Below are 16,796 nucleotides of genomic sequence, written 5' to 3'. Positions count from 1 at the left end.
TAAAGAGCTTAAAGGCAAACTAGGTTTGTCAAAAGAAAAATGAGGCTGTGACATGGTAATGTTCTGAAGGCATAAGAAACTCTGCCTTCTGTGGGGTTTGTAACATCCCTTCAGGAATAAGGGAATTATTATAGAGAAAAAAAGTTGAAACTTCATTCAAGAGAGGAAGGAGTTCATCTCATATGAAAAAGGCATAAAACACCTTAAACTTGTAAGAAGCTTTTAGGCAGCCAAAGTGTTTTGTGAGACAACAGGATATTATGCAAGACATGTTCATAATGTTTTCTGAATGTAAAAAAGCAGATAAGAAAATCTTACAGGGGAGAGAGGGGACAATTATGGATTTTTTTTTTAATGTAGCCTGTAAAACATAGTTATGAAACAAGCACTTGCCATCTATAAAGTGTCAGAAACTATAATGAACTAAGAAGAAGCTATAAATGGCATCAAAAGATTTGAATAGTTATGAAGGAGGATGATTCAGGGTATTTCAATGCAGAATAATGGCATATTGTTTTAAAATTGTTTTTTCTTTCTTTTTGTTAAACTAATGTGTAAGAATTAATGCTGAATGCATTTTATTTTAAATTTATTTTTTGAATTTTGAAAATCCAACATTATGATTAGTAATTATTAATAGGTGTTAATAAATTAATATATTTTATTTCTATCTTTTCTTTATACGTAGCAACTGGAAGGTCCGTTTGGCTCTTAAGGACCTCAGGGACCTCAAGTAATTGAAAAGTAAGGTACAGAAATACTCCTACAGTTTTCTGAGAGTTCATTTTGTGTTTCATACGCAATCTAATTTTGTTGATAAATGGTACACCTTTGGAGGCAGAAATAATGCATTCTGGTAATTCCAAGAATTTGCTTCACATCTGGCGCAGGTCACAGAGCTGTTTTGGCACAGTTGGCAGCTCAGTTGGGCCCTCCATATGTGCTGTGATATGTTTTTCATTTTACTGAGGACCTGCCAGTTCATTTCCCCTGCTGCTGGAATTTCTGGCAAGCTCCTCAAGTAGCCAAAGTGGCAGCTTCCATAGTGTCCCAGGATGACTGACAAAGTACGCCTCCAACAGATGAAGAGACTGAAACCATTCAAACAGGCTGAAAACAGCTTGTTAAATAATTCTGTGCTGAATCAAAAAAAAAAAAAATCCCTTCCCATCAAAATGAAGAGTACCCTTGGAAGTAATTGCCCAACACTTTTTTTTTTTTTTTTTCATTAGCTACTGTAGATGTTAGGTCCCTGATTTTTTTCTGTCTGCAGTTGATGGAAGGAGTCTTATCTCCTTTTAGGTATTTTAACTTCTGCAGTCTTTTTGGAGGGGAGACAGAAATCTGTGGAGAGTTGCTTGCTGTGACAGAGATTTCATAAACATTGTCATGTTTTGTTAGCTCTGTATGTTGGCAAAGTGAGGACGGAATCTTCCTACACCACTTATGCATGACTGCCTGAACACAAGCATCTCTGGAGCAGATGAAACAGTACAGTCAGTGAAGAGCAGGGTAGAGACTAAAGGAGAGTTAACTTGGGTCAGAACATGAACCTTTAGTTCTAAAATCCGTTCTGCATAGTTTAAAGGAACGTTGCTCTGTTTTCCCTATGGTGGACAGTGCCATTTCTATGATACTATAGAATCCTTTTAAAATGTGAAAATCTCAAGCAGAACACCTAGAAAGTGTGAAAGCTTTTAATTTTAATTTCTGTAACATAAGGCTGAACTATTCCTCATTTCCTCAGCCTCCATTAAACTTCATAAGGCTTAGGATACACATAGGAAAACCCATGTGGAAATTAGGAATTATTCCTTTAGAGTCTTATTTTTATAATGAGCAGAAAGTAAAGCCAGGAGCTACAAACTGAGGAGAAAACCGAATAAAGTAACTTCTTGGTGGGTGAGTGCTCTTCTTTCTAGGCACTCACTGAGGGGTTCAACAAGAAAAAGTTGTGAAAATACTTTCATGGTGAAGAACCCCAGCTTTACTAAGTTGTTTTGGAATATTTGGGAGAGTAGGAAGAACCTTTAACCAGGACCATGATGTCAAAAGTGTCAGTACCAAAATTACGTTTGTTACAATTATAAGCAAGCAGATTGAAGGTCCTCTCAATGGAAGTAGTGGTAGAGGTCTTAGGAACAGCCATTTTTACCAAACACTAAACATAGTTAGATACCTTTTCAATAACAAAGGAGGAAACAAATGAGCAGATTATCTGAAGTCAACACCACCCTCTTATTTGTTTTTGTACCTTCAGGGATAGCAAGGCCCCCTGGTCTTTCTGATCCTCCAGCACTCCTTGCCACAGGAAGTCAAGGGCCTAAGGTAATCGGCTGCAGTATGTTTCCGAGTGCTGTCTCTACAAAGTAAGGTTTTAATGAACATTCTTATTTTCTAATGCATCAAATTCAGGTCCTTAAGATTTGAAACTAAATATGATGTAATTCCAAATTTTCATATTTGCACAAGCATCCTAAGCTAAATTAACACTCCAACTGTTGACTTCCGCTAAACTGTAGTTTCGAAAGGGCCAAATTTTGTTTTTTGAAGAAGAAATCAAATTTTTCAAGAAAGAGATTAGTCTTGTTCTGTGACGTAGAAAGAAGATCCATCTCAAACAACAATGACTCTAATGTTCATTTTGTTAAGGGTCAAAGAGTCCAAGAAGGAAAAATTGGGCTCCCGGGACCCACTGGAATTGATGAAGCAGCAGCACCTCCAAGTCTATCACGAAGTCTGTCTGTGCAGACGTGGAGGAGTGAAAGCAATGCACAATGTTTGGGGTGACCTGACCAGCTGCACTGACTGCCTGTCTCTGCAGCAGGCACTAGGCCCGTGAAGATGTGCCTGTATGTGCTGCTTACAGTGCATTAATAACCATATGTCATGTGGCTGAAAGGGAAGACTGCTTTTTCCAAATTAACTGGAAAAACACAAAACAAGGATTTCCTTGTTCCTCGGTGCTCAGCATTTCAGAACCTGCTTTTCTGTAGGTCATGAGGCAGTACACTTTCTACCTCTTCTCCTTTGCTTGTTACTCTCTTTAAAATTGTCTGAAATAGAAATTACAAGCTGAAATACTAATTAGACCACTTCAGATTCTCTCTGAATACCTTACTCCTTCAGATGCACACGCTGATAGTTGGCCTGGAAATATTTAACTGCCACATTTTTTACTCTTTTTTTGGCTCTGTTTGAGTCAGGATCTTAATTCTTTCTTTTAGCTGCCTTTCATATTTCCTTTTTTTTTTTTTTTTTTTTTTTTTTTTTTTGGCTTCCTGAAGAAAACGTTTTTACAGCTTTGCAAAACTTCTAAAGGAAAACATACGATAGACCATTGTTTTTCCATCTTTCTAATAATCTGCCTGTACTCAGTACCTCTAGTTTGAAAACATGTGAATGGAGTAGCTTTTCCCATCATTTGTGTTACTGTTTGTTGGCTGCTTCTTCTTACCACTAAACATATTGGAGAATTTGTATTACCTAAGAAGTTATTTTTCATGAGTTATATATCAGAGGGTTTATTAATTTGAGCCACAAACATGGTCTAATAGTACAACAGTTAGTTTACTTAGATTTAATCGTTATGTTCCTTCCATTTTAAAAGCATTTTCGTCATGAAAACACAGCACTTTTTCCTTAATTATGATCATCTGTAGGATCTCAGCAATGATTTTGATAAATGAGGTAGGCCAAAATTTGTGGAAAAATTAAAAGCAATTCAAATAGAGTACTATATCATATATCGAAGATAAAATTTGACAGTCTGTATTTTAATGGTTATAATTTCATTGCTTATTCATTTTTCATCATATCACTTCCTCTGCTACTGTTGGAGTCAGACATACTGACTTTTTCACATCTGTTTCCAATAATCACCTGCTGTTTCTTTTTATAACAAAGATTGGATCAGTTTGTATGTTCCTAACACTTTTCACAGGAAAGTATAGGAAATTAGTTTAGTTAATACTTTCAATAATCATGTTAGCTAACTTTGATTTTGAGAGGAAGTTCTTTAGGTATGAGGGAATCAGCAACTTAAATACCTGACACCTTACTCATTTCTTGAGTCCTAATGATAGTGCAAGCATGCTATTAACATATAGTGTAACTAGTAAGAGCATATGTTGCTTTTTGCCCAATGGCAATAATGTTATAGGCATCATTACATAGTGAGTAGGGAGAGGAGGTAGAAAACACAGTCACTGCAAATGTTGCTGTTTTGGTGTGCACAGGGGGAACAAGAGAATGTGTTTCTTTAACTCTACAGTTTGAAGAAGAGTTAGTTGAGTAACCTGAAAAGAGTTGTAAGAGGTTCACAAATTGTGGCAAAAAAGGATACATAACTCACAAATCACTTCCGCTTGCAACTTCTCTTTCATAGCATGCAGTTACCACTGCTGTTGGTGAATCTTGCTCTCACTGTTTCTAATGCATGTGAGACTTACTCCAACACTATAGCTGGTGGTGGTTTATAGCAAACAAACAAACAAACAAACAAGCAAACAAAACTGTTAGGATGTTATGACCTATGTGATTTAGGAGCACAAGACTTTGTTTTGTTGATCCTGAGAAATCCTTAGTAGGATTGGTGTCATGGATCGTTTAACTGCTTCTGAATTTTCCATTAAGAGTTCAGTAAGAATGCTGCATATCTAACATCCGTATATCAGGTCCTGGGACTCCCAGTCTGTGTATCTAAAAGAGAAGTATCTGAAATGAGTATTTAGTTTATCAGAATCAGATAGGAACTAAAGAGTGAAAACAGTTGTTCCAGGAGATATCCTCCCTCCTTGAATCCTTGTATCTTAGTCCTTTAGTATCTTAGTCTTCAGCTTTAACCTTCTATTACAAGGAGACATATATTTTACCCAGACAGTAGCCATATTTACTAAATGTGTCCTGATCAAATGCTGAATGTGTCACCCAATGAGTAATCATAATGCATTATCATTAGGATACACCAGAGGGCAGAATTTAGACAGCATGAATAATATCTCAGGTTTTTATAGTTTACATAAGTTGAATTGAGCAAATAAATGATCCTTTTGCTATGTTTATTGCAGTCTGGTTTTAAAAAGGCCTTACCTTACACAGTGTGTGAATAACAATGGCACTGAGTTAAGATAACTGAAGCATTAGGAACAGTGTTTGTTTGTTTGGTTTGGTTTGTTTTTAAAAACTATTTAAAATGTGTACTTTAAATTACATTAATTAGCTATTTCCTAGCTGGAAAAAATCTACAATTCTTTATAGTCTACAATTTAATTTACAAATTCTTTATAGTTTACAATTCTTTCACTCATTCTTATTGAGTGAAGAACTTAGTGGCAAAAAAAAAAAAAAAAGAAAAAAAAAAGTAAATTTAGGGCAGTCAGATTTGGTTAACATCATTGACCAAACAGAACTAAAATGCAAGTCTTTTGACATATGACATTCTTGTAATAAGTAACCTTCTTTCATGGTTTTATATATCTGCATCATATTCACATTGATTTGTGGCTGTCCAAGTGAAAGATTTGTAACGCAATTTGTCTCTTTTCATTCAGAAGCTCTCTCATCTTTTTCACCTCTCTCTGTTTCTTTTTATTTCTTCTTTATCATTTCTGAGTTGCAGTAAGTAGAATAACAGGAAGTATTTAAAGAGGACAGGTATTTTACAAGGAAATAAAGCTGATATATGATTTTTATTTATTTTTTTTTTTCCAATAGAAGAAGTCATTTAACATGAATGCAGAAACTGAGGAATTTTTTTTTTGCAGGACTCAAAATTCAATAGCAATACAAGACGAGTTTCACAGATAAAACCTTTATTGCAGCCGAGAGCTTTAGTGTGATCATGGAATGAGTGCATTTAGGCAGATTCAGTACAATGGGGATCTAGATGCACTGAGCTGAAATTGTACTTGGTTCAGTGCAGCCATTGAAACAGTGCTGAACAGCTTAGCAAGAAGTAGTAGTTGAGTTAAAAATGATGCTGTATCTATATGAAGACATTGCTTCCATTAGAGTTGGTCTCTAAGTGAATATAAAGCTATACACTGGCAAGAATAGAGAAAAAATAAAATACTTAATTCTAATTCTACAATCCTGTTACAGAAATATAAAGATCCTGATTGTACATCCAAAGCAAACTAAGCAGAGAAGAGCTGGAGTGTGAACATAAGGCTTGCTAGCTACAGTGGACTCACAACTGTGCATAGGAGGGATAAAGCGCCTACAGTTTCAAAGAAGTTAAAGCTGTTTAGCGTAAAAGTTATACCCAAAGGGATTCAGAAATAGTGATCTGTAAATTCATTTACCTGTTTACTATGTAGTAAATTTCCTGCATAGATGTCTTTAGACCGCTTTCCCCAAACTGGTTGCATAGCTTTTTCTTTTTCAGAAATGAATAAAATGGAGACAAAAACAGCACTCAATGATAACAATTTCTTCTACCTTATTGTTAATTAAGATTTACAATATACACTCAGAAGGAAAAGGAAACCCCCTAGCCCTATTCCTGTTTTTCCTCAGGAACAGAATGTGAAGAACATTCATAAATGATTTGCAAGTTTGGAAAAAGTTACACATTGCACAACAAACAGTCATTAATTTGGCTCAGCAGTGAAAGATACTGGCTTGTGAGACAGCGGAGCTGGCATCACTCTGTAGCAACACAGCTGAGAGGTGCCGGCAATTATTGCCAAATTGTGAATTCCTGCTGAGTATCTTTCAAAAGAAGGGACCTACCCATGGAGGAGCAGAAAGTAGGTGATACAGAAAATGTTGGCTGTAACAACAGAGGAGACCTTGCTCCCGTGCTAAATGAATCACAAAATCATAGAATGGCTTGAGTTGGAAGGGAACTTAAAGATCATCTACTTCCAACCCCCTTGCCATAGGGGTGGCCACCCACTAGATCAGGTTGGCCAAGGCCCCATCCAGCCTTGAACACCTCCAGGGATGGGGCATCCACAGCTTTCTGGGCACCCTGTGCCAGTGCCTCACCACCCTCTGAGTGAAGAATTTCCTCCTAACCTCTAATCTAAATCTCTCCTCTTTTAGTTTAAAACCATTCCACCCCATCCTGTCGTTATCTGACTGAGCAAAGAGTTGCTCTCCATCTTTTTTATGAGTCCCCTTTAAGTACTTAAAATCCGCAATGAGGTCACCCCAGAGCCTTCTCTTTAGGCTGAGCACCCCCAGCTCTCTCAGCCTTTCTTTGCAGGAGAGGTGTTCCGGCCCCTTGATCATCTTCAGGCCCTTCCTAAAGAGTGCTTCTACTAGCCTGAATGAAGGCAGAGACCTTTTTGTGCTCACTGGTCAGTGATCCCCACCCCTCTGTTCTTTCCCAATAGATCCTTCATTGAAATTTTAATAAGATCAGCAGGAAATGGACTATGGTTACTTAGAAGATCCTGGTTAGCATATTGCATTACTGTTTTTTAAGCAAAACAAACATGCTTTCATACAGTTTTCTACAAGAGAACTGAAAAGAAATAGGAAAATGTGTTCATCTACACCATTTTAAAAAAGCAATAGCTTGTCAAACACAACCTGGTTCAGTGTCTGCGGTCAGAGAGATCAAACATTGCAATAACTGTTGAAGATTTAGGAGAAACACTAGCCTATAAGACATTCAAATACACTGATATTAGGGTCTGTAACTGTACCAAAAAATCAAAAATGAGGATTTCTCAGTATTTCTCTTTATTGCAATGAACCTGGCTATTCTTTGAGTCCTCTCTTGCAGTACTTCTGCTCCCTTCCCATATTACCGAAATGACAGCTTATTTTTGGATGTCCTGCCTGCATCTGATCCTTTAAGAGGGTTTAGAAAATTCTGAGGAAAACAGCTCAGGAAGATTTTTTTTTTATTGTCTTTTATTATTGTAATTGCTAATGCAATTACCACCTTTGAGACGTGCTCATGCTCCTGGCAAGTTTGCAAACCAAATTCTGTAAGCGATAATATACTAATGTCACATCTCTGATCTAGCCAGTACTGTGACATTAATGTAGAGAAGCTGAAGAGATGTTGCTGACAAAGTGATAGATAATGATGCAAATTGTTTAGAAGCAAGTATTTTAATGTAAAAGTTCGGTTTTGTAACGTGGGAGAACACTTGTGCTCCTAGACTGACACTGTGCCTTTAACAAAATACTCAGCACTGGCTAAGTGCCTGACTGTTCTCATTTAAACATTGGCCAACTAAACAGGAATAATGGACCATAAAGGATCTAGATGCAAGGTAGAGCCATTTACAAGTGGATAGACTATGTACAGATTCCTGTATTTTCTTAAAAAATATATACTTTCCAGTATGACCTGCTGGACATATTTTCTACACTGACAGCTTATTCAGTCCACAGTTTGCTCTTTGAATGACTTTGAAGGTAAGAGACTTATAAAGTTATTCTTTTCATATTTTTAGAGCATTACACGGATGGATTCTGTATATGTAACTGCTTGATGGAGTTGGAGATAGTATTTAGGAAAGACTTTTAAATGTAACGTATTTGTTATTAATGATTTCTAGAATTAATTACTGTGAATTAAAGGCATTTTTTATTTCAATAGATATCAATTTTCTCTAGAAATATGTTGAATCACTGACTTAAAGATTCTAGTATTGATTTTATTAGTGTATATTGTCATTATAATAGCATACTGTCTTTACAGGCAATACTGCACACATTCTACTACAGCCTTGTATATTAAGGATACATTCATGTACTGAATTTCACTACTAAGCTATTGTTTTTTATAAGAAATTGTTCATACTGATGTTCCAGCCCTGGGTAATTTATCTCATTCCAAAACACCCAGATCTGTTTATTCCTAACAGTTAAGGATTTCTAGAGACAAACTATATTCAATGTTTTCTATAATATTTCTGCTATTTTCATATAATTAGTTTAATAGCAAAATATGTTAAAAGCAGTATAAGTTAATAAAAATTTCTTTTACCTTTCTTTCTGAGATGTTTCTTTCTGAGGTGTAAAGGTAGCACTGACATTTTTTAGAAAGAAAAGGGAGCACTGTGTTGTACCTGTATTTATTCTCCAGTAAAACAGGCTATAATATACATGTGAGCTACAGCTGGGATTGCACTGGCTGCTTGGCTTAAATCACATTCCTCGTGACGTTTTATAATAGTTTTTTAGATGTTGCCTCTAGAATTGTGCTTCCCACAAATCTGTATTCTGTCTGTAAAGTATGTGTATTTACTTATTTTTATCTATTAATGAATTATTCATAGATATTTATTTTTTTTCTTATAACAGGAAGGAAAAGTCATCTAATTTGGGATGAAAGTCACTATGTGGAACAAACATTCTTTCTTTTGCTTTTTACTTCTGGCTATGACAACATACCAGATAGTATATGGGCAAAACAGAAAGAAAGGAAAAAAATCTAATTCTCTTGTGCAAAACGATGAGGGTAAAACAGTTTTCTTAAATTTTCTGACTGACCATGTTGCATGCCTCCTCATATTTCAGGATAATTAACTAGTAACTGAAAACTTATGCATGCATTTATAAAATATGATTTATTCTGATTATTGGGCTTCAAAACAGTGGTGTATCCCACATTTACTTGTTCAGGCACTCCACTTGGACCTATGATTTTCATTGACCCTCATACCTCTTTTAAGATAAGTAATAAGTAGCCTATTTGAAATTGCATGTGGAAAAATTATACAAATTCAATTAAAATGCTGACACAACCCCATTAAGACCCTAATCTGAAAGTCTTTGTCTATAGACCTTTAATAATACTGCTATGAAAGTCTTAGTCTATAGACATCTTTAATAATACTCGTATGAATTAAATTAGATTAAATCAAATTACTTGACTTCAGTAGACTTTCTTGGCATTTACAATGAAATTTCTTCTTGGAATTTTTACTGGAAAGACAGGAATTATTTGGGAAATGGCTTTAGGACTGGGTTTGTTGCAGAGAATTATCTGAAATCTGTCATGCAGGTGTGCCCATCACTCATAAAACTTTCTTGTTTCATTACAGGTGATATGTGTCTAATTGATATAGTCTTTATCTTGGACAGTTCAGAAAGTGCCAAAAATCAGTTGTTTAATTTACAGAAGAATTTTATTCAAAACTTAACTGACAACATTTTCCAGATGAAACCAGTTAAATCTCAGAAGTACAATATCAGACTAGCAGGTATGCAGTTCAGCAGCACAGTCAGCATTGATCTTCCCTTTACAGCATGGAAAAATGTGCAGAATTTTAAAGAGAAAATCAAGGCTCTGGGCTTCATTGGCCATGGAACCTACTCCTATTATGCAATTTCCAATGCCACTCAGCTGCTTAAAACTGAAGGTCGTAAAAGAAGTGCAAAAGTGGCTTTTTTGATGACTGATGGTGTGGATCATCCAAACAGCCCTAATATCCAGGGTATAGCTGCAGCAGCTAGGAGTCTTGGAATATATTTTTTCACCATTGGCCTTTCTAAGAAAAACGTTCAAGAAGAAAAATTGCGTATGATATCTGGTGATTCATCTTCTAAACAAGTCTTATGCCTGGATGATAATAACTTGATAGATGATGTAGCATCAGAGCTGGTAAGTAATGCTGATTGTAATCTTGTTCCCCATCTATCCATGGCAGATTTCATTTAACTTTGATAGATAAGTCCTGAACTCAGTGCAGAGACTTGCAGGTCAAACGGGGTCTGGAGCTGACCTCAGGCTTGGGATTTCAGGAAGATTTTAAACATTGTGCGGGATGTCTGCATGAGATGGGCTCCATGGTTGGTAGCAGAGAAGGTCAGTAACTATTGGCTTGAGAACCAACTTAAGATTGACAATTTAGTTTGACCATAGTCAAGGCTTGTAACTCTACTACTCAGAGTAGTGATAGAACTATTCATTCTGGACTCAGAGTGATCAACTTTCAAATTTCATGGCAGATATAAGAGGTAACAAACAAAAGCAGTATGATCCTGATCCTGAAGAGATGTGAGCCGACTTCTCTTTACAGATTATATTGAAGTATGTCTACTGAAGTCACTGGAATATGTCAAAAGCTGGTGCCTTCACCACTGCAGTTCAGGAAAGTCTGCTGAAGCAACAGGAATTTTTTGTTATTGACTTCAGTGGGATCAGGTTTCCAAAATACTCTAAATCTACCACTCTATTTATTTAAGGGCACCTAGCTCTCTGCCCTTCTATCGCAACATAAGACACACATAAGAAAATGTAAGAAATACTGCTTAATTAATTTCTTAGTTTAGGAGAAACAAAAGTGTTGCAGTAAGATAGATATCAGCTGGACATGATCTTTCTGGCTTTTAAGCACTAATGTGCAAAGTGTTAGGGTGGCCTAGGAACCCCTTGTTTTTTAAAATGCTAGAAAGTACTTTCGAGTAAGAGAAGACTTTGCACATAATAAATTAAGATAAATTGGAGGAAAATAATTTTTAGAAAATTCACTAGGGAATTCAATTAAGGGAATAGTCAATACAGAATTTATGTCATTTTTTTATTATTCTCTTGAGGGTGGTAAAACTGATTTGGAAAATTTAAAATCAGAAATGGAAACTTGCTAGCTGGTATGTTTGAAAACAAATGACTAGGTTGTGCACATGGCTAGAGATCTCACAGATATAGGCAGCAAAAGGCATTTCTAAAATATTTCATGTTGTTACACGTGTATACCTGTGAAGTGTGTATACCTGTGAAGTTATACATTTAGAGAATGAAAACTCTTTCCAGAGATCTCAGGGAATGGTGCTCTGGGGAGGAATGTTTTTGTGGTGTATGTCTCTGTCACATTAATAGTCAGGACTGAGGGAGCTTCCTCCTTCCAGATGTTCTCCAAGGAGTTGTGTGCTTGGACAATAATAGCACAGCTGCTGTCATAACCATTGAAGGGTAGGGTATTTCCCAGCACATGGAGCGTGTCTGTGAGCACGTTAAGACTTTAAAAGCTTATTGATGTCATGCATAACACTGATAAAAACATTGAGTCCTTCCCATACTTATTATCCTTGTAAGAGCTTCCATTGCTCATTAGTCTTTTCATATTCCCATTCTTAGCTTTGATTCTTAATATTGTCTATTTAGCTGTCCATTTGCTTTCTGGTCATTGTGGGTCAGATGGAGCAACTCCCTCCTCATACCAGAGAATCCTTTCTTGTATGACCGGTTGCATAGACTGGTAATTAACCATGTAAGAAAGGGATGATGCTTGAAGGTGTTCACCTTCTTTACCATTCACCTTGCAAATTCTGTAAACTAGAGAGGAAAAATGGTTAAATTACTACACTGCTAAATGAAATCTATATGGAAATAATATATATATATTTTTTTTCTTTCTTTCCAGGAAGCCTTACTTCAGAAGCAGGTAGTTTTTTTGAGTTTTACTCTTATTACTCTTGATTACTCTTATTAATACCAGAGCATATCTTTTTCTCTTGATCTCTGCTTCTCCTGTGATGCATCAGTGCTGTAAGATTAACCACCCTTCCTTTCCTGAGTAGAGTTTCCTACCATGGTTGCTTTTGTTCACATTTTTATCCATTTCTGCCCCCCTGTTCCTGATAAATCTACAGCTTCTGTTTGTTATTGGGTAATGTCAGTAGTAAGGCCTAAAGGCATAAAGAACCCTTCCTAACGAAGTGGAGTAAGACTGGTATAACACATGAAAGTTCATTAGTTGTCACATTAGAAAAAAATAGCAATGTCAAAATTGTCCAGAAATTGCATAAGATTTCACACCATTATAAACTAGGTATACGCAACCTTAAATATTTGTAGTTACAATAGTAATTGATTTATTTGTTTGTGTAATAAATAAAGTTTGGGATTGAAACAGCTGATTTTGGTGGAGCTATACAGAAGTGTAATGTTGATTATAAAGGAGATAGTTATTAGCATATTATTTATTTTTATGTTCTGTACCATGTCGCTAGGCAAAAGCAGATTTTTTGCTTACAAAATTTGAAATAATACATTTGGAAATGTTCTACTTAATGTTTCTATCAACCTTTTAGTGTATGCAGAAGAACTGTGTGTGTGAAAAGGGAATAAAAGGAGACAAAGGTGATCCTGTAAGTATGCATTCACTTGAAAAACCTTGGAAATTTATGTTTTAATCATTGAGATCAATGATTCAAAATACTATAATGGGTTACTATGTCTATAAAAGCAGGACATTAGCTGTGCATATAGGGTAAGCAAAAGTAATGTATCATAGCATATCACTGAAATCTCCTGAAAGACCACTGACATTTTAAGAGCTAAAATAAATAAATAAATAGATATATCTATCTATCTATAATCACATACTGCCTTGGAAACACATTTATATTACTGGGTAAACATTCTATGCGTGATTTTGAATCCCGAATCAAGAAGTTATTTTTGAAACTTGATACAAGGAAGAAAAGGTCTGTTAGACAAAGGGTTGTTTCCACCAGCAGTTTCTATTTGTGTAGGTATAGAGGTTCAAAAGATTGAGAGTGATGGCATATGTGAAGAAAAGTCTAAAACTCTGCCTCTGACACTCGCTTGTCTCTTGTACCACGTTAGCACATAACTGTTTCTTGACTCTGGTAAAGAACAGAGAAATGAGAGTTCAGAGCGTATGACCTCTCTGATCCCTTTTGTATCTTTAATAGCTTCCCCAGAGACAGCCAAGGTACATATAAATGGTTTTACCTTTCTCCCTGGACCCCAAGCAACTGACCAAACATCCGTAGCAGGTTATGACAGCAGGGCCTATCATCCAGTCTCTTGCCTCTGGATAATGTCCACCTGGAACTAAAACCCCTTCTTCCAGTTGATAATTTAAGATCCAGAAATTTTTAGGTATTTTATGCAAAGTGATTAGATGTAACCTAATTTAATATACAATTTTTATACATATATATACATATGTACATATAAATTAGTTTATATATATGTATATGTATACACTGAGCCTTCTATTCCACAACTTCATGATCCTCCAAACAGATCTAAGGGTGTCTAGTAATTTTTTATTTTAGAGCTGCTGAATATCGACACTAAGATATTCTATGCACAGCTTTTTTGAAGTAGAGGGGAACAGATAGTGATGGGTACACCTGTAAAAATAGGGAGGAGAAACTGTATCATGTTTTCTGTGACACCTTGCTGTTTAGACTTTGAAATGTTCTGTTTTGCTAAAGTTGAAGGTAGAAAATGTATTTATCATTGAACATTGACAAATAAATAAATAAATAAATCACAGTTACCTTATAATTTTTTAGCTAAGTGAAAATAGCGCTACATGTGCCATACCTCAGTCAGTGTGGATTTATACCTTAACTTATTCAAGAATAATTTTGGCCTGCCCCAAAGCTGCAGTCTTAGAGGAACTGGGAATTCTTTCCATACAATCATAATAACATTTTCCTGCTTTGTTTCAGGGCAGTGCTGGAAACAGGGGGGAAAAAGGTGAGCCTGGACCAAAAGGAAACAAGGTAAAGAGAGTTTAAACAAACAAACACAGAATTAAACAAAAAGCAACAAAGCAAATTTCTATCCAGTTTTGTACAAACCATACAGGTGAAAATAGCAAAGAAGAGGTACGGTAAAATGTGATTTAAAAGATTGACTTTTGCTGTGAGAGATTTTTAGTTAGCTGCTTCAGGAGGCAGAAAGAAAAATTTGAAACTAAACTACTACCAAGTTAACAATGCCTATCATTCAAGTATTTCTCTATTAGCAGAGATCTCTGCATCTGTCTGAAGGCTCATTAAGCTCCACAGAGCTTTCTGACAGTACACAAATCCCTTGTATGGAGCAGCTTGCTCTGGTGACTGAGATTTCTGTCATCTACTGACAGTAGTTGACTGTGTTAATGTTTGGGAACTGTGTGTTCTTGACTGTGGGAGGAAGTGGTATGTTCCTAAGTAGGAAAAGCATTTTCTGATCCTTAAACAGTGTTCTAGGTTTTAGTGTGATAGTAATAAATAAAAAAGCCCTATATATTTCAATTATATTCCTTTGCTTCCAATAGGGTGATGCTCAAAAAGGAGATCATGGAGAAAAAGGTGAAGAGGTATGTGACATCACAGTTATCACAGTGACATCACAGGATACAACAGTTTAACTCCACTGAATTGAAAACAAACTTTTTTTTTCTTTCAATTTTTCACACATCCACTTTACAGAATTATTTAGAACACCTAAACTAAGTTCTAGTTTAGAGAAGCATCTATACTGAGGAAAACACATTAAAAATTGCTTTAGTCTAACCACGTGCTTAATTGTAGAGTTACGATGCTACAGACAAAAGGAACTTCTGGTGCTAGGTGATTTTGCACTGACTTGCATTATAATTTTCCTGAAGAAACTGAAGATGTCATCACTAACAGCATCTAGGTAGTTCTGGCTTCTGATATCTAATATTTCTAAGCTTGAATTCTTGTTGATTCACAGTAGAAAGATTAACACTGCTCCATAAAAAAGATCAGTTCAGTTTAAAAATCCTTTTAAAATGGTAGTGTATATCTAATAAGACTGCTAATCTGGCACATTTATGTCCAGTGTTATGAGGAAAAAGTACACATTTCTGAATTTTCAGATAATTACAAGTTAAATGAGGTATTCCAGAGAGATATTTTATTTTCATGAATAGTTAAACTTCTTAAACATAATTCTTTACTGTTTTTTCCTATGTAAATTAACAGTGTGTTACGCCTGTGCATTCTCTTTTATGATTCCCCCCCCCCACCCCTTTTTTTCATTTTTTCAAACAGGGAGCTCCTGGCTATAAGGGTGAAAAGGTAAGATTTTTACAGAATGGAAGTAGTGTAAGAATGGATTGTCACTTGTTGACAGTGTATGTGAAAAAATGGAAACAAGAGCTAGTCTCGTCTTTTTGTCATGAGAGCTCCCAGTGCAATTCCTGGAAGTAAAGTCATAATTTACGTAATTTACCTAAATTTGCATAGTGGCTTGTTGGAATTAAAATAAATACATAAATGAATAAATAAAAAGTAAAAGGTTAAAAATACAATCTAAATATAAAATGAAAAATGTCAAAAGACCAGAAATAAAGCTGCTCAGAAGAATAAGAAAGATGAGGATCAAAGAACAAATTAAATAGAAAGAATGTGAAATTGTACATTACAAATAAAAAAGATGTGTCACTTGGGAGATTTTAAAAAACTTACCACAAGGAAGCTAACTGTCTCTCTAAAGAGCTAATGCTTGGCCAAACCAAATATCAAGATAGGCTCTCCAAGGAGCTAAAAAATTATATAGTTCAGTGACTTGTCTAATGCCAAAGCCAAAATTATCATAGCAGTCTTAACCATCATGGCCATTAGAGAAATGGAGATAATACCATTTTGACAAGTAATTCTATTTCTTCATTCCATTCATACAATCTCGTAATTGTTACTCAGGAAAATCTTGAACATCACAGTAATGAAATTAAAATATATAGAGAGACAGGCTCTCTGGAGACAGCACAGCAAGGTGGAAAAATACAGAAAAGCGTATTAGATTTTAATACATTACCCTTTTGCTATGTAGGTTGGAAATTTTGTAGGTATTTTCAGGGAGCAAAAGCATGCATCATAAGTACAGCACACCATATCTTCCACAGTGGCATCTAAGGATGCAACTCTCAGGTCCTCAAAATCTACTAAACCTCTTTTGCTACTGAACTGCTTGCACAGTCTTTAATTCCCCTGATGTAATCAAGAAGTCTTGTTTAGTTGCTAACCTATTAATTTCTTATTAAGGGTGAAAGAGGGGAATGTGGATCCCCAGGAATAAAAGGCGAAAGAGTAAGTACAATTTTTAT

General features: G+C 35.6%; 1 protein-coding gene across 2 annotated transcripts in view; it reads left to right on the top strand.

The window, feature by feature from the left end:
• The first annotated feature begins 8,222 nt into the window (after nt 1-8,222).
• Nucleotides 8,223-16,796, top strand: part of COL28A1 (collagen type XXVIII alpha 1 chain) — a 65,000-nt gene continuing 56,426 nt past the window's right edge. The window contains exons 1-9 of one of the 2 annotated variants that reach the window (XM_048075422.2): nt 8,224-8,382; nt 9,274-9,430; nt 10,017-10,576; nt 12,339-12,359; nt 13,009-13,065; nt 14,407-14,460; nt 15,000-15,041; nt 15,742-15,768; nt 16,735-16,779. In XM_048075422.2, the coding sequence (XP_047931379.2) occupies nt 9,298-9,430; nt 10,017-10,576; nt 12,339-12,359; nt 13,009-13,065; nt 14,407-14,460; nt 15,000-15,041; nt 15,742-15,768; nt 16,735-16,779 (939 nt within the window). In that variant the 5' untranslated portion in view covers nt 8,224-8,382; nt 9,274-9,297. Of the gene's footprint in view, nt 8,383-9,273; nt 9,431-10,016; nt 10,577-12,338; nt 12,360-13,008; nt 13,066-14,406; nt 14,461-14,999; nt 15,042-15,741; nt 15,769-16,734; nt 16,780-16,796 lie in introns of both variants that reach the window. The other variant, XM_048075423.2, reaches the window with a different exon arrangement.

This window comes from Anser cygnoides, chromosome 2 (assembly GCF_040182565.1).
Source record: "Anser cygnoides isolate HZ-2024a breed goose chromosome 2, Taihu_goose_T2T_genome, whole genome shotgun sequence".
Taxonomy (NCBI): domain Eukaryota; kingdom Metazoa; phylum Chordata; class Aves; order Anseriformes; family Anatidae; genus Anser; species Anser cygnoides.
This window is presented reverse-complemented; position numbering and strand designations above follow the sequence as displayed.